We start from the raw sequence: 26,342 nt of genomic DNA, 5'->3' as shown, positions 1-26,342 counted from the left end.
AGTCCACCTCAGGCAAAGTTGGATGTAGCTTAGAAAGGAACACAGCGAAAAAGACATATGCAGGAACATGTTGTGGAGAAAAGCAAAAACCTGCCAAAATCCTGGAGTGTAAAAAAAAAAAAAAAAAGACTTATCCAACAAGACTCAATGCAATAACATCTGATTTCTGCAAAGTACTAACTATTACCAATGTTGATTGGTACTAATTTCACAAAGAAAAGTTGTAAACATTTTCATGCGATTATCAGTTCTCCACGGTCGACAGATAGATGATTTCAGGGAATAAATAAGCGGTCATCTGAGGATATTGCGAGCACACTGTACTTGCTGGGGCTTGGAGACGTTCCAGCAGAGGGCACACTCCATGTTTTTAATGTGGCACCTGGTGTCAAGCATTTGCATATGTATTACTGCGGGTGTTTTTGCCCGATTCATTGCTCAGCTGGTGTCGGTTTTTAATTACCAACTAGACAAAGCATGTCTTCCAGATGGTGTCTCTCTCTCATTTTTTGCCTTCCTCTCCCCATATTTTTTCTATCTTCCCTCCTACGCATCAGTCACTCCTTTCATCTTTCAATCCTCCATTTGGTCTGCATCAGCACAGGGTAAGATCACAGCACGGAGAGAGAAAGGTACAAGATAAGAAGCTACGACAGACAGGGAGTGCCGTAAAACAAGTGATTTTATAGTTTCATGGGTCTGACTTTCCTTCCGTCTCCATGGCACAGTTTTTATAAGGCGCCAGAAAACTCTTGGATTCCTGTGGACCAGTTAAACTCACATTTTCAGCTGGCAGTTACTCAAAAGTCCTGACCTCATTTGGCACGGACATGGGAGCAGATACATAAACATATGCAGCAAAAGTATACATTCAATGTGTAGCGAGCGCTTAGACAAACACAACAGAAATAGTGAGGTATGTTGCATGGCACGCCGCTCTACTTATTGCACGCAGACAGTCTCCAGTGGCAATATGGAGGATGATAGATGGATCAAGGGAAGACAGAGAGGTCAGTGTGCAGCCATCCACATTTTACAGCAGCCCGTCTCTTCAACCACAAGCCAACTCCATTTCTGTAATATAGCTCGAACAGGGCTTTGAGCCTATTATGCACTAACAAGGCTCCAGATCTACACGTGTTTCTTTGATCTTCCTTGAGTCTGCGTTCAAACATCATGCACCTGTACCGTACAGCCCCAAGTCCAGGCAATAAGGCAATGTGAAACACAATGCACCCCTATACCATCAGAGATGCTCGCAGATCAACTGTACTGTAATATCAAGCTAACAAACCACTCTTCTTGTTAGTCTGTCAACTGTCACATTTTCCAAAACCAGATTTAAATTGTGATTCATTTGATCACAGAGCAGATTTCTATTTCACATCTGTCTATAATTTGAATGCAGCTCTGCATGTGGAAATGAAGATCACAGGCGTCCTACTTTGACGTCCACACGTGTTCCCGGCGTACAAGACTCATCCAGATTTTCTGATAAAATTTTGTACTGAAGATAGAGGGATCTTCAAATTACTCTCATTTCAAGTTTTCGCGTAAATGGTCAACAAGATTTTTGGCTGATCGATTAATATTTTGTCAATCTTTTATTCTTTCTGATGGATCGCACCTTTCTAAAATAGTTTTCACATAATCAAGTCACTGACCAGTTTCAATCTGATTTGTTTGGCGAGAAAAAAGACTCAGCTAAAAGCCAAATGTTTTAATAATACCACTTAATTTCCCCACGTCCCAACTGATCGGAGAAGTATAATGAAATTCAAAAAGGGCCAACATTTTCTATTGAATTGAAACGTCTTGTTTGCAACATGATGCATTGCCTGGATTGTGATTATTTTCTGTCTAAATTAATAATAGCAAAGGCTTTATAAAAGTCCAGAACTCACATAACAGTCAGGCAGCACCATCTGTTATCAATCTGATAATAGCTTTAAGAAAAACTTCTTTAATGAAAAAGTCAAAACAATTGTTTTGGCACAAATGTAAGTAATTAAAAATCATCAGAGTCTCTGTGCTCATAATTTTCAGAAAAATAAAGATGAAATCAACAGAGGGAATAATTAATGTTTATGATTAAGTTTCTGAATAAAGATATGGACTTATCATCAACTGAAACGCAAATACTTAGAAATTTAGAGTGATGATCAGTCGTAAACTGGTACCTGGATAACTTGCCTTGCTTTTACACCAATACCTGAGATTTGAGAGCCAGCTGGACCAACCTCAGAATGCTCTGATAAAAATATGCAAATGTAAATCAAAAGAAATGAGGTGCAGACAAACAAGGAAAGTGCACACAAATTAAGAGACCCTCAAGGAGCCTTGGAGTGCATAAACATCTGTGTGAAGCTGTTAAAAGTCCAAGCATGAGAATGTGAAAACTTTCTTTTTTTTTTTTTTCCAATTAAGGTAATGAATTTGAACGCAGCCTGGAGTTGACCTGAAATTGTAAACATCTGAGAGTTAATAACCTGGAGCGACTGAACATGGCAGGTGGCCTTTAAAAGACAGGTGTAACCGCAACTACACAATGCAGGAAAAATAAAATTAAGAAGAGGAAGCAGCCACAGACAAAAGAGCAAAAGCTGTTCTGTGATGAATTGTGTAGCCTAGGTTACACCAACATAGCCCCAGCAATATTCTGCCAGATCGCAAAAACATTTGATGTAAGCCTCTTCGTAAACAGACAAATTAAACATTCAAGAGAGCACACATGAGAATCTACTCAGTTTTTTTTGTTGTTTTTTTTCGTTCTCCGGTCCAAGATACACTGCAGCAATCATGATAAGACCATAATGTTTTTTGTATGGAAGCAAATATGGTCCAAGTGATTTATCTCCTTGAACTGCGATCACTATTATTCTACTTGCTCCGTGCTGTTTCCTTTGAGTGACTCTTTGCTCTTTTTGGGTTTGGTAAGATTTAAGAGGTGACCTAAAGTTAGAATCCAAGCCTATGAGAATATATGGGTGAAAAGATGCTGCTTTTGCGGTGTACCACGACATGTGTGTGAACAGCTTGACCAGCAACACGAGGTTAGAAGAGTGACTCACGAAATGTTTCTTTTGGCATGACACTCAGATCATTTTACAGACCCAATCAAAGTGCGAGTTAAAACAAATGGAAAATAAAGTAGATTTATCACACTAAGGTCCAAGACACTGCCAAGGGAATTTAGGCCTTTTGTGCATTCTATAGTTCCTATACTTTGGGGATGTTTTGGCATGTACTCATGAAAGATGTATGAGATAAACAGATTAAACAGTACATCTTTAACATATTGTGCATGTCATAACATCTACCACATAGGGGAGCTCAACCTGCAGCAACAGCACATGCACTCTGTGAACCCACTCTAACATTTGCTGAAAATGTGTGTTACGAGGCAAAATCGAAACCAAACTCTCGCCAAAACTTATTCCCAGGTCCTAGAGAGAGACAGGAAGGAATGCTGCAGTCAGATCGTCTAAGGACATGAGCACGCGAGTGTTTACGAGAGTACGGGAGACAAAGAGCACGGGAATGTGCGGCGACGACGTCAATCAATTGAAAACACACACTGTGTTGCACAGCCAATAAAACAACGCAAATAACAAAAAGAGCCCTCATACGAAGCAGATGTACTCACACATCACAAACGTGTGCACACTTAAAAATACCAAATGGCATCCAGAACAATTGAGCCAACCGATTTGACTGAAACGTTAATCAGACAACGAACGGAACAACTGAACACACATGGCTCCAGTTGGTGGGTGGCTCGTAGCTGCATTTCCACGGGAGGTCTTGACCTGTCATGTCAGAGGCCCGATAAGTATTTTGATTAAAAAAGTGCAATATTATGTGTTTGTAATCACAGAATTACTTATAGGATCAGAATAAGACGTAACTTTCCTTGAATTGAAATGTGACATTCAGTCTACTATCGACGAGTCACAATTTCAGTCATTTTGTATTTAAAACACTTGTTCAATCAATCAGCATTATTGAGTGATTATGGTTTACATTCTTTTTGTCTTGTCCCAACTTTGATGTCTGATTTCTGAGACAACTTCACAAGAGTCAGAGGGGGAAAAAAATGACAAATTAAACTGTGAAAGACAGATTGAAAACTCTGAACCCTTTTTCTGTCTGTTTTATTTACAAACTTTAGCAGCGAGTAGCATCATGGTGCTCTGGTGCCTTCAACCACAGAAGGGTTTTGTTTAGTGGGGGCAGATTGTACAGGACACTTGTGAGATGATGTGATGAAATTCAATCCCATTGATTTGTGTCCTATTTTAGCATTTCTGGGAGAAAAAAAAAACCGGGGTACATTTTTATATCCCTGACTGACCTGTAGCCCCCCCCCCCCCCCCCCCTACCTGGTGACAACATCATATTGCAGATGATTGCTTACATTCATGCTGGAATCGATTTGCCAATATGAGAACTATAAAGGACCAGGTACATTCTAAGATGACCTGAAGAGAGATGTGTGATCCAAGTAAAAGCTTTTCTCAAAAACAGATTATATCACTTTCAAAAACAAATAAGTCATAATCTTCTGGTAATGACCCAAACAGAGCAAATATTTAAGCCTCTATTCAAAGAAGAAAAAAAAGCACTTCTATGAAGGTTATAATACAAACACCTGTTGTAACACACTAATACACAACACTATAACCAATACATCGGCAGCAGACTTCCTTCCTGCCTTGCCTCAAGATAAACATGATGTTATCATGAATGAGAAATTCTGGCTGTCTACAGGCAGCCATATGCGGCCTGCAATGGTTGCACACACGCACGCACGAACGACAGAATGAAGGGAAATGCGTCAAGACTGCAGTAAAAAGAATGATTGACTATTGTGTGTAAACAAACACAAAAACAGTTGCCCATTGGATGACATACAAGAGGACTACATTTTGCCATGAGGCCAATGTTCAAAGTCCATGATTACAAGTAGGGGTATAAGAAAAATGTAATACATTTAATATAGTTTCATATGATGCTTGGTAATAGAATATCGATTCTCACAAAACACCGACTTTATAATTAAAAACTGGATTTATACTCTGACTTTACAGTCTTTCCATGCAGCCATTGCTTGCTTGTTAGTCAGGCATGATAATTCATTCATCTCATTATTCTCATTCTCTTTCAAAGCTGCTGAGGACTAATTGCACCACTGCCACCTTGTGGCTGGAGTGGAAAGGGCATCGATTCTTTGAGACAAGTCACTATTTTGGTCGAAATTGTACAAAATTTGGAACCATTGGGTGTTAAAATGTGCACAAAAATCTGTTTGCTGTGAAGTTTGTCATTATGAGCTCACTACAAATAACTACAAAAAAGTAGCCTGCCATAGTCACAATAGTGCATTATATAATGAAAGATCGAATTTTCAGATGATTGCTTCGAGACTTAATAGTTACAGTTACAACATTGGGTTTCAGTCACTGTAATAGATGAGATCTTACACTATGAACGTATGAAATGGTCTCAATACGTTTCTTTCATCACTGGCAGTAGTTCAAAACCTTCTTTTCTAGATCCCTGAAGTAACCATTAGCAGAGGCTGATCTATAACATTCAAGTTTGAGTTTTGTGGAAATGTTTTCTCACCTGCCCATCCTGACCAACATGCACCTGATGAATCTGGAGGTTTCCCTGAAATAGAAAAAATGACTTGTTAGAAGAAATCCTGTTAAATACAATTGTAGTATTTTAACTATCAAATCTGAAATTATAAAAACATACATTTTGTCCACTTTTTTCTTTTTAACCTACTATGACCTCTGACATTGTAGCAGGTGAAGACTGTTACCATCATGTGTTGAGGTCATGCAGATCATTAAGAAGTGTTCAAGTGATTGACACTGTGCGGCATTATGGTGTCAATAATAAGAGACGTGTCAGGACTGCTCGTCCCTGCCAGTGCCCGCAGGCTCACATGCAATGACCACCATAAAATCTCTCAGAACACCCACAGTTACATTAACAAGACCATTTGAGAGAAGATTATACAAGGCATACTTAGCCGACCTCAAGCCTCAGCTGTTTTCTCTCTAATTGTCTTCCATGTATATGTGCAACACAGTCTGAGCTGCCACATGGTCGGAGAGCAATGTAATCTCTCAAACAGCTCATTTCCTTTTTAAGCACACTAAAACCAAAGTCTTTGATGAAAGGGGCCCACTCCTAATGAAAACATATTCTGTGAGTGGCAGCAGGGAGAAGTGGGATTTTGTTGCTAAGCTTTGAACTCCAAAAAACAAACAATATCATGGAGGAAGACGGAGAAAGAGGAGGAAAAAAACTGGGCTCGGCCACAAAGAGCAGGAAAGGCTTTAGAGCTTTTCTGCCTCCAATTTACTCTGTCGCTCACTCAATTGTGCTTTTCTTCCTCTGTGTGTCCTTTTGCACTTGAACAGAATAGGAAATGAGAAAAACACTTGGTTAAGGTGTCAGTTGCTTTTTGCACGAATGTCAAACTGTCCCACATTTGTGGCATGTATCATGTACAGTATGTGATTACATGTATACGAGTGTGTACACAGACCGGCGCCTTGAAATAAATCTCTCCCCCGACATCATTGAAAAATCATTAGCAACGATACTGATGTGGAAATTCTGCTTTAGCAGTTGGTGTGGTTTGGCTTTACATTTTGATTATAGCTGGCAGCTCGTGTGTGCAGGTTGGGATGACTGGTGGGGGACACGAGACACCCGGGTATTATGCGGAAGCAAAAATCATAACCCTGCGTCTGAGCCAGCAGAAATGTAAACATTAAGATATTCTTTGAGGAAACTATAATTCAAATTCAATCACATCTTAAATGTTGTCAAGAACAGCCTCGGCCCATAGGGCTGCGGTGGAAAGCTCTGTGGACAAACGGAAATGTGGAGGCCTCAAAAGGCCCAAACACACTGGTTGACCAGGCAAACTCCTGACAATGATGTGGATATGTGAGGATTAAAAAAAATAAAAAACCTCATAATGTCTCTAACAGTCATAATCAGAATAAAAATGCATTTGTCAAATTAATTCAATGTATAAAATATTAAAATTTTTGCACTTATGTGAACAATAATTACTTTGGTGTGAGATGAATGGAACATTGAGGTGTCCACCGAGACATTTATTGCTTAAAACAAAGTCACTTTAGAAAATGACAAAGCAACGGTTTCTCAGAGTCTCTCACATGTGCACACAGACATGTACTTGCCTCGCTGTCCTGTGTAATCTGCACCTCCTCCCCTTGTGGCACTTGCGCAATATGCAACTGTCCCTGTGGAATCTGAGACACAGAAAAAGACCATTTTGAAACATGTACACAATCACAATTACACTGCGTGCTTAAAAAAAAAAAGTTGTTTTCTTGATGACGGGCTGTGGTGAGAAGGAGCAACAAACTGACAGATTTCTGGTTGTGACCTCGGAAAATATGAACTTGATTTGTGTAACTTGCACTGACTTTTTTGAAAGAAGATCATAACTTTTTTTCCACCTCCCTGAGACTAAAACCTCCTTGGGACGAGTTGTCTTAACAGTGACTATGATCAGAGCAAAAACGCATGCCATCATTTAGGTTTCCTTTCGCTGTGTGTTGAGCTACAGTCACAGCTTCAAACATAATTACTTATGCGGAGGTAGGTGTGATACTTTCTTGATTCTGGCATGTGAACGAAATACTGAATGCATTGTGAGTCGGTGTTGGTGGGTTTAAATGATTGTCTTTGCTTTATTAGCAGGAGATCATTCGTAAATTTGAGGCTCAGCTGCACCTCAATACTCGGGTGTGTTCACGTCAGGAGGAAAATATGTGAACGGTGAAACCCTGACAATCACTCCCACCTTTCTCCCCAAGTTCTCTTCACGTCTGTCCGCCCCGCTATCTTTCATGGTAAATCATTACATGCTCAGGGAAGCCACCTATCATCGGTGCCGCCAAACCCGTGCATCATGTAATAACCCAGGAACAGCAAAAAATACTCCACACTGTAAATCACCCGACTTTTCTGTAGCACTATTATTACGTCGGGAGTGCAATAATGAGAGTGGAAACTACCTGGGATGGTCACACGGTGTAACAAATGTGTTACAATTACTTTTGGTGACTCGGGCAATGGCGTTCACTCTGTTGTGAAACAAGCTAACAAACCATAGTTTCACTATGAAAAGCAATTCTTGACAAATATGATCCCTCAGCGCCATTGTAATTGTCTTGCAGTAAATCTGTGCTCAGCAGTTCTCATGGAAAGACTGACTGCAATCAGTCATTGCAATGCAGGTTTGTTTACAAGGATGTCTTCTTTTACAATTATTTTAAAACTGTGACAAATTCCTTTGTACAGACCATTTTCATGACGACCAGCTCCTGTGTTTTTTTTTTTTTTCAGGAACAGGCGAATAAGATGTAGTCACAGTTTCTGTAACAGCCCACACATAACTAAATGTGACTGTTGAAACAGACAGAAAATGACAAGTTGATTAAGGCGCATGTGTGTGTGCGTGCAATAAACAATTCAAGATGAGCACCCTTAAGGATGGCAGTAGTGAGAGAAAAAATCCAACAGAAAGGCATCCAACTATGAAACATACATCAGATTATTATTGTAAGAAAGAAGACTTTGTTGTAACCCTCACCACCTGAACTTGTCCATCTTCCCCAATACGATGGAACTGGACCTGCTGATTGGCCAGCGTGTAGTGCAAGGTCTGCTGGGTGGCAGCCTCAATGTGAGCCGTTTCTTCTGTCATGCCTTCCTCTGGATAGAAGTACAAACAATATGGTCACCGGGATAGAGGTTACAAATAAAGCTTCCAACACATTTCTAAAATAAGAATGAGGCATCACTCACAGACACAATCGTGTCGGGGCCAGAGAAAACTTGTTTTAAAAACTGGCTAATACCCAGGCCATCTGCTGGCTGATGCCTTGTTTATACTTCATTGAATGCCTGAATACACAACAAGGACTTCCAGATACCCATCCAAACACATTTGTGGTTGAGCAGCCAAACACAAACTCCAAGGTTCAGTCTAAACACAAGTCATCACACCAGCAGCATGAAAACACTTCACAGCTCCATCACCCCACGCAGATCCCACACCAACAGAGATAACAGAGATGTCAAGATATCCCATGGGCAGTCAAAGAGAGCAGAACTAGTACAGACAGCAGAATCTACCCAACAGGCCAGAAAATAAACAAAGCCAGATTTTGTCTTGTGCAACGACAAATAAAATGAGCAATCAAAAAGCTGTACAGGTGAAGTAGGAATAATATTCGGATAATATTTTTGACCAAAAAAAAAAAAAAGGACATACTGTATCACATAAACCATTCTTCGTATTTATGTTTGCCAGATGAGGAATGAAGTACCAGGTGCCTTGTATAAGCAAAAGTTTGGATTTTACCTTTCAATGCAGGTTCACTAATAATAATGATTTTAATAACAGAAAGGATTGCCTCTTTCCTGTCCATTCACATGTAATCTGATGGGAGGATTGAATGACTGTTTGGTATGTGTCTGTAGCATGGTGGTGGAAGTACAACTTCAACTTGTATTTGTGTTGTTCACTCCGGGCGTGTGTGGCCTAAACAGGCAGGGCCTGATAAACTGCCCCTCGTGTGAGCTCGCAGGATATTTGGGTTTCCCCTGTAGCCGTACTTCTCTCTGGTCAGAGGTGAGAGGTGAAGGCTCACAGGGAGGGAAGGACAGCAGGCATTGTGTGCAGATTACAACCATCTGTATCTGCATTTAGGTCCAGATCTTGAAATAGCTTTTATTAAGCAATATGACCTGTTTGACTTCAGTGCATGTGACTGTTGTAGGAAAACAGTCCACACACACAAAGCCTCTGTATACAAAAACAACAAAGAGAGAAGGGGGTCCTGTTTGATTTCCTTTTTAAAGCAAAGCATAACTAGTGATGCTGCATTGCAACCCAAAATGTAATTAAACCAATAACATAATAACTTGCTCGAGCGATTAAATATGTGAACCAGGGACTTCCGGTTATGGCGCCCACGTAGTTAGACGTGTGTTTCTTCGCTGCTCCTACTTAACTGCTAAAGCCTCCTGCTCACGCACAATATTGGCCAAAACAGATTATTAAAGACACGATGACTTCGAATAAGACACCAAGGGGTAAGAACGAGCCTCCATCCAAGCAAACAAAATTGCCCGACTATAACCTCCGGGGCAGCGAGGCGACGAGAGCTAGCAGCAATATGGCTGCGAAGCATGCTACCAAGGAGCCCGCTGACGGGGAAGCTCAGGTCAGCGGTGATGACGCCTCGCTCGGAGATAAAGTGAACCAAGTGCTGGTGTTGCTGGGCTCGGTGAAAGGGGAAATAGCGACAATGAAAACGGATTTCACAACCAAGCTTGACAACATGACGGCGGCTATACGGGACATGCAGAAGGAGATGGCTGAATGTAACGCACGCGTCGCGCAAGCGGAGCAACGCATATCTGGCACCGAGGACGAGGTGCTTGGTCTGCAGGCTGAGGTGCGCACTTTGCAAACTAAAAACAAAGATATGGAGGAGAAACTTTCAGACTTGGAGACCAGGTCACGTATGAACAACTTGAGGCTTGTTAATATGCCAGAAGGAGCGGAGGGAGCCGACGCGTGCTCATTCTTGGAACGGTGGATACGAGAGGCGCTGAGCGGGGGTGAAAAGTCATTGTCTCCCTTCATATTGGAGAAAGCACACAGGATAGGTCCAAAGAGGGACACCAAATCTCGCCCAAGAGCATTGATAATGCGCTTTCTAAACTTCAAAGATAAACAGGCGGTCCTCCAAGCGGCGCGGGACAGAAAGGACGTCACCTACAATAACCAGCAGGTGCGTTTCTACCCTGATTTAGCCACAGGGCTGCTCCAGCAGAGGAAAGGGTTCGACCCCATTCGTGAGGAACTCCGAAAGATGAACATTAGACATGGAGTGGCTTATCCTGCCAAGCTTCTTGTGACCTATGGGGGTAAGACTCATGTATTCAAAACACCTACAGAAGCTAGTGTGTTTTTGAAGATCATCCAAGAAGTTCCAAACCATGAAGACCACTAACATGCAGGGACCAGTTGGTCTGATATAAGATGTGTGCATAAATGACTGATACTTTGTAGCATGTTGGTTAATTTGTGATATTTAAAGTGATCAAACTAAGTGAATACTACACTTTTTTTTTTTGAATTCTCTTATTTACTTTATTTGTTTATGCTACATAACTGAGAGTGGAGGATGAGAGGGCCATTTGTTTTAAACGTTTAATTTTCTTTCTTTCTTTTTCTTTTTTTTTTTTTTTTTAAAAAGGAAAAAAAAAATATGTAGGTGAGCAGGAGTTGAAATAATGATGATACAGTAGCAGTGAGGAGCAGTCTGGGGAAGTGGGTTGATTATTCCTCCTTAGTGTGGACTGGTCTTTTGCAATAACGGAAGGGAAAGTTGGGGAGGGTGGGGGTCATCCAGTGGATGGGGGTAAAGGGAAGTGTTTGTGTTCTACTTGTTGGATGATTGTTCTTTCATCTGTTTTTGTTCTGCCCAGTGAATGTGTTTCCATGCTACAAAGCAACGTTATGACAAAGTCATTTTACAATATTCATGTCTCAGGGTTTAGATCTTAAATTTATTTCATGGAACTGTAGGGGCCTGCAGCGCCTTCAGAAAATTAAACAAGTCTTAAACAAAATTAAGGAGATGGATTCTAAAATAGTGTTTTTACAGGAAACACATCTCCTGGATGACAATCTTTTGAGGATCAGGAGGAGGTGGAGGGGTGATGTGCATACAGCAGCATTTACATCGCAGTCTAGAGGAGTCATGACTTTGATACACGAGTCAGTTCCCTTTCAAATTAAAAATACTATCAAAGACAAAAGAGGAAGATATTTAATTCTTCAGGGTATTCTTTTTTCAGAATTTTTGAATTTGACAAATGTTTATGGACCTAATGTGGATGATAGTAATTTTTACAATGATCTTTTTTTAACTCTTTCTACTCTTCAGGGATCGCACATAATTGGGGGAGATTTTAATTGTGTGCTAAAACCAGAACTGGACAGAGCAACTGGAGTGGATCGGTCGCATGCTAGCTGTAGAGCTACAATTCAAAGATTAATGAAAGATTTAAATTTAATTGACATATGGAGGGAAAGAAATCAAAATATTAGAACTTATTCCTGTTACTCAGGTACTCACCAGACCTATTCTAGAATAGATTTCTTTCTCATTTCTACTACGTTACAATCCAAGGTTTATGACTGCTCTTATGGTGGTATTGTGATCTCGGATCATGCTCCTTGTTGCCTGATATATAAAGATCCTAAGTTGAAAAGAGACCCTCCACGGTGGCAATTTCAGCATAAATGGTTACTGGATGAAGATTTGGTCAAATATTTAGGCGAACAAATTGATATTTTCTTTGAAATTAATACCACACAAACAACAGCATCTATTAAATGGGAAGCATTTAAGGCATTCCTTAGAGGACATATAATTAGTTATACAGGTCATAAATCCAAAAAGAATAAAGAAGTTAGGTCACATTTAGAAAGTAAAATAAAAGTGCTTCAAGACAAGATTAACACAAACCATAACCCACAATTAGAAAAAGAATTACTGAGTGTGAGAGCAGAATACGATAAACATTCTGCCTTTAGAGCTGCATCGAGTCTTCTCCGCCTTAAACAATCATTTTATGAGCAGGGAGATAAAGCGGGCAAACTTTTAGCATGGCAAATAAAACAACTGGAATCCAAATTACCTATTACAACAATACTATCTGATGACCAAACCCTGTTAGATCCACAGGAGATTAATATGGCCTTTAAAAAATATTATGAAGAGCTCTATCAAGCGCAAAACGCTATACTATCAGAAGAAATCGATACCTTTTTAAATAAATTAGATATGCCAAGGATCTCAAAGGAAAATGAATATCATCTAAACTTAGAAATTACCAAAGAAGAAATAGGACAAGCCATTGACAACATGAAGTCTGGAAGGAGGGCGGGGCCAGATGGACTCCCAACTGATCTATACAAGAAATTTAAAGATAAATTAATTGGCCCTCTGTTAGAAATGATTGCAGAAGTTTATCAGTTAAATTGTCTCCCTTCTACAATGAATACAGCAATGATTGCTCTTTTACCAAAACCAGGTAAACCCATGAATAAATGTGAGAACTTTAGACCCATTAGCCTATTGAACTCTGATGTAAAAATAATCACTAAGGTGTTGTCAAGGAGACTACAAAATATTCTACCTCACATAGTTGACCGGGATCAAAATGGATTTATAATGGGTAGGCAGGGCTCTCACAATGTAAGAAGATTGTTAAATATAATTCATTGCAATAGGGCTGCATCTGACACCGCTCTTCTATCAATAGATGCTGAAAAGGCCTTTGATAGAGTGGAATGGCTATACCTTTTTAAGGTTTTAGAAAAATTTGGCTGTGGAGCAAACTTTTTAAAGTGGGTCAAGATATTATACAAAAACCCGACTGCTGAAATTATGACAAATAAAAATATTTCAGACCCAATTAAGATTAGCAGAGGTTGTAGACAAGGTTGCTCACTTTCCCCTTTATTGTTCACATTAGCTATTGAACCACTTGCTGTTGCTTTGCGCTCTCACCCTCAGTTTAGTGGGATCTCGGTTGGACCAACGAGCCATAAAATTTCGCTGTTCGCGGACGATGTAATTTTATTTTTGAAAAATTTAAGCAAGTCAATACCAATCATTCTCGAAATAATAAAGTCATTTAGTAAGATATCTGGTTACAAAATTAACAGAACCAAGTCTTCAATTCTGTTATTAAATGCAAATGATAGAGTCCATCCACCTCCTGAGGTCTTGCAATTTAATGTAGTTTCACAATTTGAGTACCTGGGAATCCAAATCTTGCCAGATTTGGAAGAAATAGTTGAAATAAATTATGATCTCATAAAGAAAGACTTAACTAATTCAATTGAAAAATGGATGCCTCTACCAATATCTATGATAGGGAGAGTCAATATATTGAAAATGAATGTGTTACCAAAATTACTCTATTTGTTTCAAAACATCCCCTTGCTGCCTCCTCCAGACTTTTTTCTCCAAATTAAGAAGCTTTTTATCACATTTATATGGAATAATAGAAGGTCACGACTCCGCCTGTCTTTGCTTTATCTTCCGTATGAACGAGGAGGTCTAAAATGCCCAAATCTCCAACTGTATTATTGGGCTACACAGTTGAGGTCTATGATGTTTTATTATACAAATCACTCTCCACATTGGGTGGATATGGAAAGTCAAGGGTTACATTTGGAACTCCCTTTGTACATGTATTCCAACACAGTTACAAAATTATTAAAACAGACGAAAAATCCAATACTTAAAAATATGATCAGAATATGGAGAGATGTGAAAAAATACTTAAAAGAATCAAATGGATTATCCCAATTTAGTCCAATATGGGGCAATTTTTTGTTTGTACCTGGGAGAGCTGATGCAGTTTTTCATACATGGAGAGTCAAAGGATTGGGAAGGATTCGAGATGTTTACCTACCTAACTGTGATACATTAATGAGCTTTCAGGAGTTACAAGATAAATTTCATATAGATAAAAAACATTTCTTTAAATATCTTCAATTGCGAAGTTACATACACAAAACCCAGAACAATATACTAACGAAACCTACACACTCAGACTTAGAGGAAATTATGACAAAGGATAGTCAAAAGAAAGGCATAATATCACAGATATATAATTTTATGATGGGAAGAGATCCTGAAGATTCATATGGCAGACTCAAAGCTTGGAACGAGGATTTGTCATTGGATTTAACTGTGGAGGAGTGGAGGGCTACATGTAACTTGGCACATACCACATCTATTAACGTACGCCTCAGATTAATACAGTTTAAATGGTTAATGCGAGTATATGTAACACCGGTAGATCTTTATAGATATAATGGTAACATTCCTGATCTATGTCCAAAATGCACCGACTGTAGGGGAACACTGGCTCATTGTATGTGGTATTGTAGGAAGATTATAATGTTTTGGGAACAAATAAGAGGTGTCATTGAAAAAATTATTTCTAGGAAATTTATATTGGACCGAAAGCTATTCATATTTGGTTTATACCCAGAGGAATGTACATATACAAGGAGTGAAAAAATGTTTATAAATATAAGCCTGTTGAATGCTAAGAGATGTATATCACTATTTTGGAAAAAGAGTCATGGACCTTCTGTGGAACAGTGGAGGCAGCAGATGTTGTCAACACTCCCATTGGAGAAGATCACCTATGTGTTGAAGGGCAGACAAAATGTTTTTGAGAGTGTCTGGGGGCCTTTCATGTTGTATGTCAAAGACCTTTGAGCATGAGTAATAGTGTGATGGTTACTTTACCTTTGTTAATTCTTTCTAAACGGGCAGTGTGATGTGTTTTTTTTTTGTGTGTGTGTGTTTTGTTGTGTGCTATGTTATAAAAATTAATAAAAACTTTTTTTGGAAAAAAAAAAATATGTGAACCAACATCTAATAACATGTTGTCAATAATCTAATAAGTGATTGCAGTATTGAAACAGAATCTTAAAAAAATACTGTGAAAATTGTAAAGCTGCAGTGAATAAGATAATAATAGATAAATGACTCATTTTCTTTTAAATAAAATTGTATTTGCAAATTTTTGATAGTTTTCTAACCAGAAACAGGTATAGTGGATGGCGTAGGAGTCACTGAAGATACAATACATAATACAGTATACAACAGTCTCAATTATAGTTATTAGATTATTGACTAGATTTCTTTTTACCGTATTTTCCGCCCTATAAGGCGCACCTAAATACCTCAAATTTTCTCCAAAGCTGCCAGTGCGCCTTATCACCCGGTGCGCCTTATATATGGAAGAATTGCGCTACTTGAGACTGCTATTTGCCAGCTGAACACCCAGAAGCTTTTATTTTGACAACTCTAACTTCGCTACCGGAGCTTCAGAGCGGACGACACTCCACACAACACATTCATCACTCATGGTTGCACACCAACATTCTAACAAACCAAAATAAACTAGATGAAATAATTACTCCCTAAACTGGGGAACAAAAACACAGCATAAACACAATCAACACACACACAAGCCCAACAAAAACCCACAATAACCTCCAACAACACAAAATTTGTCGCTGCAAGGCATGATGGGACATCCTGAGCTCCTCAGTGTTGTAAATTATGTCAATTAATGTAGGTGCGCCTTATAGTCCGGTGCGCCTTATAGGGCAGAAAATACGGTAATAGGTTATTGATATGCATTATATTTTGGGCCATTATACTACAATGGTGCAATTCATCTGCGACCAAAAAGACAGAGCAGAAAATGTTTTCTTCAGAACAGGGAGCTGTTGATTTACACAATTATGTAACTTATTTAACCAGAAAACAGCTGTGCAAATGGAGCAACATTTTCAAATTCATAAAGTTCATATTAGGACTATCATGAGGATATAGTCAGGTAGTGGTAAGTGCTGTCAGTGTGCTTACACTCCTCCAGTATTTCACAAGAAGCAAATATTTCAAAGCAATAAACTACGATTAAGAATCTGACATTTATGTGATTTTAAAAAGTGATCTATCATTCAGCATATTTAGTTTAAAACATTTATGTTTACGCAGCTGTTATGTAAGTAGCATTGAAATAAAAATAAAGGCTGAGACAGTGGTTGGAAGTCCACAGCATGCATATTCATGTTGAAGATTAATCTGGGTTCCGCATAATTGATGCAGGGTGTAAAATATTTGTTTGCTTCGGTGTGAAAATAAACCACTTTCATGAGACTTCCTTTCGTGACCCCGAAGCTACAACGGTTCTACGGGCCTGTGATAATAGCAACATGTACTTTACCTGCAGCGTTACTACGCGGCGTGCGTTTGGAGAAGCTCTTGACAGCCAGACTCTGACCACGCTGCTTACGTCTCCAAGCTGTGCGGCACTTGGAGTCGATGCTTTGCTTGATCCGGTACCAGTCTGACTCCGTGATGCCAAATTTGTGAAACAAATGGCCTGTGGAGACAAGGAAAGGCCAAACGTTGTCAGGCTACACGCAATATAAATAATGAAATCTTGTTTCATTTTTGAAGATTTGACGAAGGCGTTTCACACGTTTTCCCCCCAAATAATGTTGTTTCATGTTATTTGGCTCCCATTTGTTCCAATAAAAGTACAAAACTACTATTTCAAATTTTCAGTGTCATCAATCTACTTAAGTTCAATCAATTGTATGGTAGGCTGGATAGTAGTTTTTAAAAAAATCCAATGCAATCATACTTTGCAATACTTCATATTCATAAATTGGTTGAAATTTTCTTTGTCAATAGAAAAAGTTGAACATAATTCTACTGTGTTGATATCAACAGGACAAGAGCGATCCACAATTGTCCAGGTTCTGCCTACTTCTCCCACACATCTTTTTGACACATTAACATTGGTCTGTGGCGAGACCTCACCCCACTCCTCAGTGGAGATATGTGATTTACCAGCTGCCGAACCCACAGTTACAAACTGTTTAAAGACAAGTCATTTCAGGTGTCAGGTCACTTCTACATACGTTAACAACACTGCCCTAAAGAAAATAAGGAAACAAAGAGGAAGCGGAACAACCTGCCTCTTCTGCCCGAACAGGCTCCCTCATTCCTTTTCCTTTTTTCAAGCAGGCAGGATGAGTCACCCAAAAGTCACTTGACTCTGCTCCAGCATCCACATACCTCTTCCTCACAGTAAATCGGCATGTAGAAAAACATCCACATTGCAGAGACAAAACATAGGTAACCAAGAAAACAAACACTTGCATGTCTCGTTCCAACGGTAATAGTAGAAAGATACGATGTGTGTTGTATGGATATTGTCTGAAGAAGACGTTTGCGTTTCACATCATCTCCACTCACATTCATAGTGTAACACTTGGTTGATCATATGGCATTTGCAATGGGTGCCAAAGAGAAGGATAGAGATAGAAACACAATGCCTGACCTCTCTCTCACTTCTGTGCAGCAGGCCAATCATGTCAACATGTATGGTTTCAAGAACACACCATCAGCAAAGACATCCCAAAGGCCCCACTGAAAAGGTGCAGGGGGGAGGGGATTTCCAATTATATGGCCGTCTGTTGTGCAGTTTGGACAAAGCATTAATCAAGCTTCATGCCAGAATGTCTTGTGGGCTATGGACCAAACCTCACATAGGTGACACAATTCTGTCGAAGTCATATGTAATACAATCCCTCTGAAAGTTGCAAAATGAGACATATAGATATAATACGCGATCATTAAAATCCTATCAATCTCAAGGTTCCCTGAATTAAGATTGACTTCATTGGGATCTGTCTACCAGATATATGCGTTTGTCATTTACATTCTGGTATTTAACAATGTGTTGGACATTAATGTGTGCGAGGCATGTAATGATGAATGAATGCTCTATAACCCTGCCTTAGAAATTCAAACTTCTGTCTGTTTCTGGGTTCTCTTCGAAGCTGCTTTGTGTAGTGGAATGATGAGGAAATGTGAGAAGGTCCAAGAGAGTTCATTTATTGTCATGAAGGAGGAAAGTGACTGAAACCTCACCAAGGAGAACTATATTATTTGCATTTTAATTATAAGAAGTGATGTCATTGTCAAGACAGTAAGTGAGGTTGCCAGATAACTCCTTGGAAGTTACTCGAGCGAGGGTGTTAAACATACTGGCCACAGGCCAAAAGTTGCTCCAAAGTTCCACTCTGATACATGGAATAACCTTCCATTTCAAGTGCTAAATGGTGTTTATGAAATAAGGGTCTCTTTTGGAAAAGTAATGATAATTTAAAAAAAATAAATAAATGAAATATTAATCCGAATACATATTTCTTGTATTTAAAAAAAATAAAATCAGTTATAACAGAATCTAATTTTAATATAAAATGAGTAATGAAAACTAAAGCCTCCAAAAGATAGTCATTTAACTAACCAAAAACTATTTTGTGTTTATTTCCTGTGCGGAGCAGTATTTTCCCTTTGGCATATTGTGGGCAGATTAGAAGCGCTGCTGCTCCAACATCTACATTTCTCAGGTAATATATTATCCCCGGCTGAGCAAAGTAGAGCTGGGCACAAAAATGATTGAGGATCACATGACATCCAACAAAGTACGGTAATAGTCCATGTAAACCAGTCAAATGAATCATGCATGTCTTTATCCAAGTTTCAAAAGAAATACTGGAATGTAGATATTCTGGTGGATTTTGAAGCACAAAGTCATTTGTTGGATTTTCAGTTGCATCACTATTCGAGGACAAGATTTTTCACAGAATTTAGCTTCGAGTGCATCATTAAAAAAATGCATAATGAAGATATTTCATCTATTTTACTTAAAAATTCACAGGTTGTTCAGGTTTTGTTGGAACTTTTTTTCTTTTTAAATGTAAACTTTTTCAGAATGCATTCGTACCGATTAACACTCCAACAAAGCAAAGATTTTGAATTCCCATGATCAATTTACTACTTCGACCAACTTGATTTTAAATCTGGCAGTATTGTGACCTTTGAACTGAGTCCCTAAACTAGAGCAATTTGTTTGTCATTTGGCACAAGTTTCAAGTTCAAACTGCTTCAAAAGCCACACCGGAGGTGTTCTGTCAGGTGTAGCAGCTTCTCATCTGACACGTTTACAAAAAGCTGAAACCTATTTTGTCAAAAGCAAAGTCAAAGTGAAGTGAAAACATGTGATCAGACAGTCATGGTTTTCATGGGACTCACAGCGAATGCCATAGATCATGAGAGGGTCCAGCTGCTTCTTTCCATGTTTGCCCTGCCCTGAGAGGTTGGACATGGCCTGCACTTCCCGGTGAAACAGGTAGTCCAACAGTGTCAGGGCCATTTTTTCTGCCGTCCGACAATTGGTGGTGATATGAAGCATGTCAGCTGGAGACACTGGACAACGCACTCGCATCTCTGCATTATTCTCATCTCCCAACCACGTGCCACTAGGATAATCATCTGGAAAAGAAAAAGAGAAACAGCTTCTTAAGCCCAGCTACACAGTTCATTTAACAAACCCACACTCTGGTTACTCTCTCATCCATTGTTTTGCTGGACACATGTCATATTCATGCTGACATTCAGACAATTCAAATGATACAACAGCACACCCTTGTGGCGATAAAGAGAAATGAGTATATCCCTTCAAATAAAAACGTAACTATTGAAAAGGCAGAATAAGTGGTTTGGCAGTTCACTCCAGGCAAATGCAAGCTGTAAAGTATGCAACACAACCAATGCATGAAACACATGGTACTATATAGTTAATGCTGACTAATAGTTTTGCCATAATAACCCAGCACCAAATACATTAATTATAATTGCCATCTGAAGATACACCCCCCCAAAAAAATATTTAAAAAAATACAGAAAAGGGATCTCAAATGTGAAATTAACATTTGTACTACTGAGAACATTATACTCTCATTCAGACCATCCAGAACAAAATATTTCTTGAAAAAAGTGACAATTCAGACAATGAAAGACTTAAGGTAGAAAAGCACAGGCTTCAAACATTCACCATCGACGCCACTTGCTTTCTACTCAATATGGAGTCAAAATTGTCATGACTGCACTCAGGTCCAAAAATCAAATATCTACATCTTTCTATCTCAGAAAGAATTCTAATTCACAGCCAGCAGACTTGGTCACATTTTTTTTAACTGACTTCATCAGTGATGCATCAGTACCTAAGATCTTCAACAGTGGGCTGTCACTTGCATTTACATGCAAATGAATGTAGAAAAAAAAAAAGCCAAGTTTCACACATTTTTTTTTTTTTTTTTAAAGGACTTAAATCAGTAATATGGTCTTTGAAAACATCCTCCTCATCCGCATGTTCCCAATATGTTCATTAAAAGAGCGAAAAGAAGAACCTGTGTGAGCTTGTGCATTTGTATCAGTCATACCTTCTGAATTAAGTGTGATGAGAGTGACATTTTGTCCGTTCTGTGCATTGCCCGACTGACCACCATTAGAAACAGAGTCACTGGCCTCTGAGCCGCTCTCCTGCTCCTCGTGGCTCTCTTCAGGGCCTGGCACCTTAACCAGTATTGTGTTCTGTCGCTTTTTGGTCAGCGTGCTGCAAGGAAACACAAAGTCACTGTGTACATTTCTGGGGAGTAAATATCCACTAACAATAAACTGTACAGTCTGCAGGAAATCCACTCACTTGCTGAGCAGGTTCTCCAGTGGACTGTCCTCTGGATTTGTTCCCTTTGGGCTTTCATTGCTTACTATTACATTTGTTTGAGGGACAACGCTGAGAGAGAAGGTACAAATAACACATTGAATTGCACAGGATGATGAAAAATTTAAGTAAATAATGTTGCTGAGACACACTCAAAGCTAAGCTTTGCAAAAGGGCTCAATAGATGATTTGTCGACATATCATCAGATGACATGAACGTGTTTTCATTCTCTGGAAAACAAGATGAAGGTCAAACGTTATGAGCTCACCATCGCACTTTGTTCCAGGTTTGAGTGGCCCCCTGAGGTGATCCTGCAACCATAGGAACCTGGATGGGGCTCTTGGCACATGGTACCATGCTGTCCAGTTTGCGTCCAAGGGCTTTGCATGTTGCATCCAGAGCTTGTATTTTTGATTCAATCCCCTCCAGTCGATGGCTGATTGAGCCGGTGAATGAAATCAACATGTTCTGAAAACACAAATTGCAAAGTGTAATAAATCCTGTTAACAATCTTTCAGTTGATCAAAAATAAAATGGCGTCAGAAAACTGGTACCTTAATGAAAGATATGTCTTGATTACTGTTGGTATTCTCCTGACTGTTGCTTAATTTCCTCTTTTTCTTTTGCGCCCGTTCTTCGTCGTCTTCACGGCTGTCAAGCACGCCTGGCATAGATCAAACATTGAAAACTATCAACACAACACGCAAAAGCCTTTTTTTTCCCCTTTCTGATGTCCACATTGGAGATGTGTCGCTGGCGCGGCTGAGATATGCAGCGCTGAACGTCAAACAAGACACAACTGTCCTAAATCACATTAAATCCTGCATTCAAACTTTATTTTGGAACAAATGGAGGAATTAGTCAATGTTTTCCTCCCTCTACAAAGAGAAGCTTACCAACACGGTCTTCTTCATTGAAGTCTTCCACTGTTATTTGCACAATTTCATCCAGCTCTTGTTCCGACATTGTTCACTGCAAGATGGCAGAATATAGTCATACACATTTGCAATACTAATATTCTTAATATTTGTATAAATCAGAATTTTTTTCCAGTTATGAAACAAAGTACCTACAATTTGACTCAATCAAAGAGACAGCTCTAATTCTTTCAAACTATATTTTACTTGTATAGTGGGATGTTTAACATGTTTCTCATCAACAGTTAGAGAGGCGAGGAACACTTAGATTTACCACTAGTTAAGCAAAAGTAAGAACTGGTGTGGCTAGATTGCATTTTTACTTACTACATGCATTATAACACATTCTGTATTGCTCCTTCCTTGTAACTGTCCATGATGGAAAATATAACTTCAAGTGGCAAATACTAGAGCTGCCTTGCAGGAGTTTATTTTTCACACAGAAAAACAACCCTGGGCTAATTTCAAGTCTTTAAACCTCTTGTATTTTGATCAAAGCACATTGTTGATTGTGTGTTGGCCTTTAAACAGTCTAAAGTCTTCATGAGGCTTAAGAATATTGGAGGACTGAAGTTGCAGGTGCCGATGAATTGCTGTCATAATTTAAATCATGAAGCGATAGTGGTTGTGGGAAGCCAAATCAACTTCAATTTCATGTGTGTTTCACTCTTTACTTTCACACTGTGAGAATTTATAAACAAAAATTGCACAGCATGTTTGTTTCACTTTTTATTTTCACACTGTGAGAATTTATAAACAAAAATTGCACAGCATACAGCCATCTTATTTATTGTTTCATCCAACTCAGAGTTCGGGCTGAAATTGATACCAGTTGACCACTTTGTCTTTTTTCAGTTTGTCAGTGAAACACACCGTCTTCGTGTGCAATCATCACTGGGCAACCAAAGACAATCACAATCTTACTGAAAGACAACAGTCACCAAAGGACCTATTATAGAACTCCCAGACCTAAACCTGGTAACATCTCAAAATGAGGCAAGAGAGCCAGCCAACTCAACATCAAAAACTCTAAATAAGAAGTGTTTTCAATTAATAAAAATGTTCCCCATCCAAAACGACACAGCAATAACTCACAGGACACAACTCCAGAACATTTTAATCTTGAAAAACAATCCTGCAGAAACATTACGTCATATTTACGTGCACATTGACAGATTCATACTGATATGTGTCTGAATGAATTTTCCATGTTTTATTTCTAAAATAAAATAATGACGTCACACTGACGCGTCTGTTTCATTGTTTTGATCCGTTATAATAAGGGAAGTGTCTAAATGCTTTTGACATGTTCTGTGTGATATTTGAACCTAAGCTACACATAGCTTGGGAGGGGGGCATATTGACAGAAATGTGATAAAAATGTACATAATGGGGACATTACAAAATCATACCAATAGCATCAATTGTGGGTTTATGACACATCTGTGGTTTGTTGGCTTGTTAACACAGAGTTATACTTTAATGAGGTTTGGGTATTACGACATATGTAGCAGCCTTTTTGTTGCTGTCCGCAAACAAGAAATAATATATAAATATATGCGTCGCTTTCTTGGAAGCTACCAAGTTAGCCGGCTAGTAACTGAAGGTAGCTGCTAGCAGCGGCTAGGTAATTCCAAACGGGGCAGCACGGTGGACAAATAACGACTCAAGTTCAGACCATCTTTAGCAGCATGTTAATAAATAAATCACACAGTACGGACGAATTATTTAGAGTTGGCTGAACGGTATTAATTCGTCGTTAATTGTTCCGCTAGTTAAATTGGGCGGGGGTCTGTTAGCGGCGTCATATATGATAAAATAGGACAATTAAACGCTTCTGTTATATGTGCATTGCATGATGTAACCGAATTATGTTTCGTGGAACGTGTTTACTGCTCCGTTTAAGCAAGAATTCACATTATTAGCCGTGATCTGATTAGCCACGGCTAGTGGCTAATGTTAGCTCCGACGCTACTAAATCGGATTCCCATGCTAACGTTAAAGCGTGGCCATTAGCATGCTAGTTGGGCCTAAAGGCCGCCGAAACGTCGTGCTAAAAAAACAAAACAAGTGAATGTTGAAGAATCGGTCGCAAAGCGCGATTTAGAAGCAGCTTCTGTCCCCATGGCTGGCACGCCACACGCGCACCGTGTAAGTTTGGGTTATATTACCGTGTGAATGATGAATTCTCGTGTTGTTTGTAGAGATTCCGATAACGGCGTCGTTCCTCGCGAGAGAAGCGTCCTCTCATGGAGCGTCTCCCTCCGCTGCACAGAGGCGCGCGCGGCTCAGTTCCACAGACACAGCTTGCCTGCTGCACTCATCTTAATCAGACACTGAATATCTGACTCTCCTTGACCAACTGTTTAATAATAAAACTGACAATATCGGGTTTTGTTTTTTAACTTTCCTCAATAGAATATCCCTTTACAAGACCTGCTTTTTGGAAAAGAACCACCAAAAAATTCCGATGGAAAAAGAAGTCTTGATCAGAAATTAGTTCAGGCGCTGAAAAAGTTTAAATTTCATCTTGATTGGGCTAGGCCAGAAAATAAGTGTTATAATAACCTTTAAATTTAAGACGTTTTTCTTTGTTGTGACAGAGCATATAATGAAAATGTATGGTTTTCACAAAACCCAAAAATTACAACACTTTCAACATAAAGCTAATTTTAATGATAAATTCTAGTGCAAAATACAGCGAAGTGTCACAAAGTTCTCCAATGGCTGTTGCATTATGCATGTTTTTACAAACAGTGACAGTCGGTACCGAAACTATTGGCTTTAAGCATTGAGACGACTTGGGACAGTACAACTTTAACTACTGGGTTGGGATTTAAAAGAGAGCATACTTTGACTTAAAATAAATTCACAAATAAATTCATAAATACATTTTCTTCCCGCTAAGTTGAAAACAGCGCCTACTAAATTAACGTTTTTGGTGGCACTTCCAAGTCAAACCCGGAATTTTTTTTTTTACACTCGGGCAATTTATTTATTTATTCCATATTCTACTATATAATCACTTGGGGCACCAGTGGAATCTATGAAAACAAGCCACCAAGGCAACCATATGATGCAAAACATATTTTTTTCCCAATCTTCACCTGTTCAAAACAACAAAGTTCAAGTTTATTGTCATATGCATTCAGAAAATAGGTTTCCCTTGTTATACATACCATGGGCAGCTTACTTTCATGCTGTTCTGTATAAAAGATTTAACTTAGTTAATTTTCCAAGTGGTACAAAAACAAAGCTATTACAAAATTCCATCCTTAATACTTTTTGAATAATTTAAACAAAATAAAATGTGTATATGCACTGAAGGGAGTTGCTCAGTCATTTGTCTTCCAATGGCTTCTGGAAGATGTCATGAAGAACCTTTGGTGTAACACCCTTGTATCTGTGTGTGGCACATGGGAGTCACACCTGACTGAAGGTTAAAGAGATATGTGCATGAAAGTTCGTCACGGAGTTGTGCAAAAATGAAGAACTATGCTTTGCAGAACGAACGTTGCTTAAGGGAAGCGCTGTGTGTGAAATGCTTGACCAACGACTCAGGAAACCCTAGCAAGGTGCGATGCAGTGAACGTCCTGATTTCTTGATAAACTGTTAGAAAAATCACCCCGTGTGCAGGAAACCAATTTGAACCTACAGAGGAGGAAATTGACCTGAAAACGACCTTCGAGCACAAGGGTCCGAAGCTCCACCTTACTGGCATGCTTCGGTTCTGATGGAGCGGCCCAGCGGAGGATGTGATAAAAGATCAGAGCAAAGTGAAAGACAGCGTTCTTTCTCCCTGGAGCTCAGAGCGAACACTTTGTTTTTGGTTAGGGAGAGAGAGGACCCAAAGCTTTGTAAAAAAAGCCCTTCTTCTTGTCTGACTAGAATTGTCAGTGTCATCTTACTTCGTTGTAGAATAAAATCATTTTGGTTAAACTGGAAAATAGCTCCGAGGAAATAATTCCCATCAACAAACACGCAGGAATTGGACAAATGTACTGGAGGATCCAGATTCATAACAAGGTCTTAATCACAGCAAACACATGCAAGCCTTTCATAAAAACTTTTTCGTGACCTTTGCTAATGCAAAGGTACACATGGCAAGAACGGCATACACACTGATAGAAGTACAGGTACTTCTAAACTCCATCAA

General features: G+C 39.2%; 1 protein-coding gene across 1 annotated transcript in view; it reads right to left on the bottom strand.

The window, feature by feature from the left end:
• Nucleotides 1–24,445, bottom strand: part of banp (BTG3 associated nuclear protein) — a 39,584-nt gene extending 15,139 nt beyond the window's left edge. Inside the window, exons 1-11 of the mRNA XM_080505245.1 lie at nt 24,357–24,445; nt 22,165–22,240; nt 21,823–21,932; nt 21,537–21,736; nt 21,250–21,339; nt 20,987–21,159; nt 19,797–20,036; nt 16,912–17,070; nt 8,654–8,775; nt 7,233–7,304; nt 5,629–5,673 (exon numbers count right to left, since the gene is read on the bottom strand). Of these exons, the coding sequence (XP_080361371.1) occupies nt 5,629–5,673; nt 7,233–7,304; nt 8,654–8,775; nt 16,912–17,070; nt 19,797–20,036; nt 20,987–21,159; nt 21,250–21,339; nt 21,537–21,736; nt 21,823–21,932; nt 22,165–22,234 (1,281 nt within the window). The 5' untranslated portion in view covers nt 22,235–22,240; nt 24,357–24,445. The remainder of the gene's footprint in view (nt 1–5,628; nt 5,674–7,232; nt 7,305–8,653; nt 8,776–16,911; nt 17,071–19,796; nt 20,037–20,986; nt 21,160–21,249; nt 21,340–21,536; nt 21,737–21,822; nt 21,933–22,164; nt 22,241–24,356) is intronic.
• Between the last annotated feature and the right edge of the window lie 1,897 nt (nt 24,446–26,342).

Source organism: Blennius ocellaris (genome assembly GCF_963422515.1).
Source record: "Blennius ocellaris genome assembly, chromosome: 11".
NCBI classification, from domain to species: Eukaryota; Metazoa; Chordata; class Actinopteri; order Blenniiformes; family Blenniidae; genus Blennius; species Blennius ocellaris.
The sequence above is the reverse complement of the archived record's forward strand: the minus strand, read 5'-3'. Positions and strand labels throughout refer to the sequence as shown.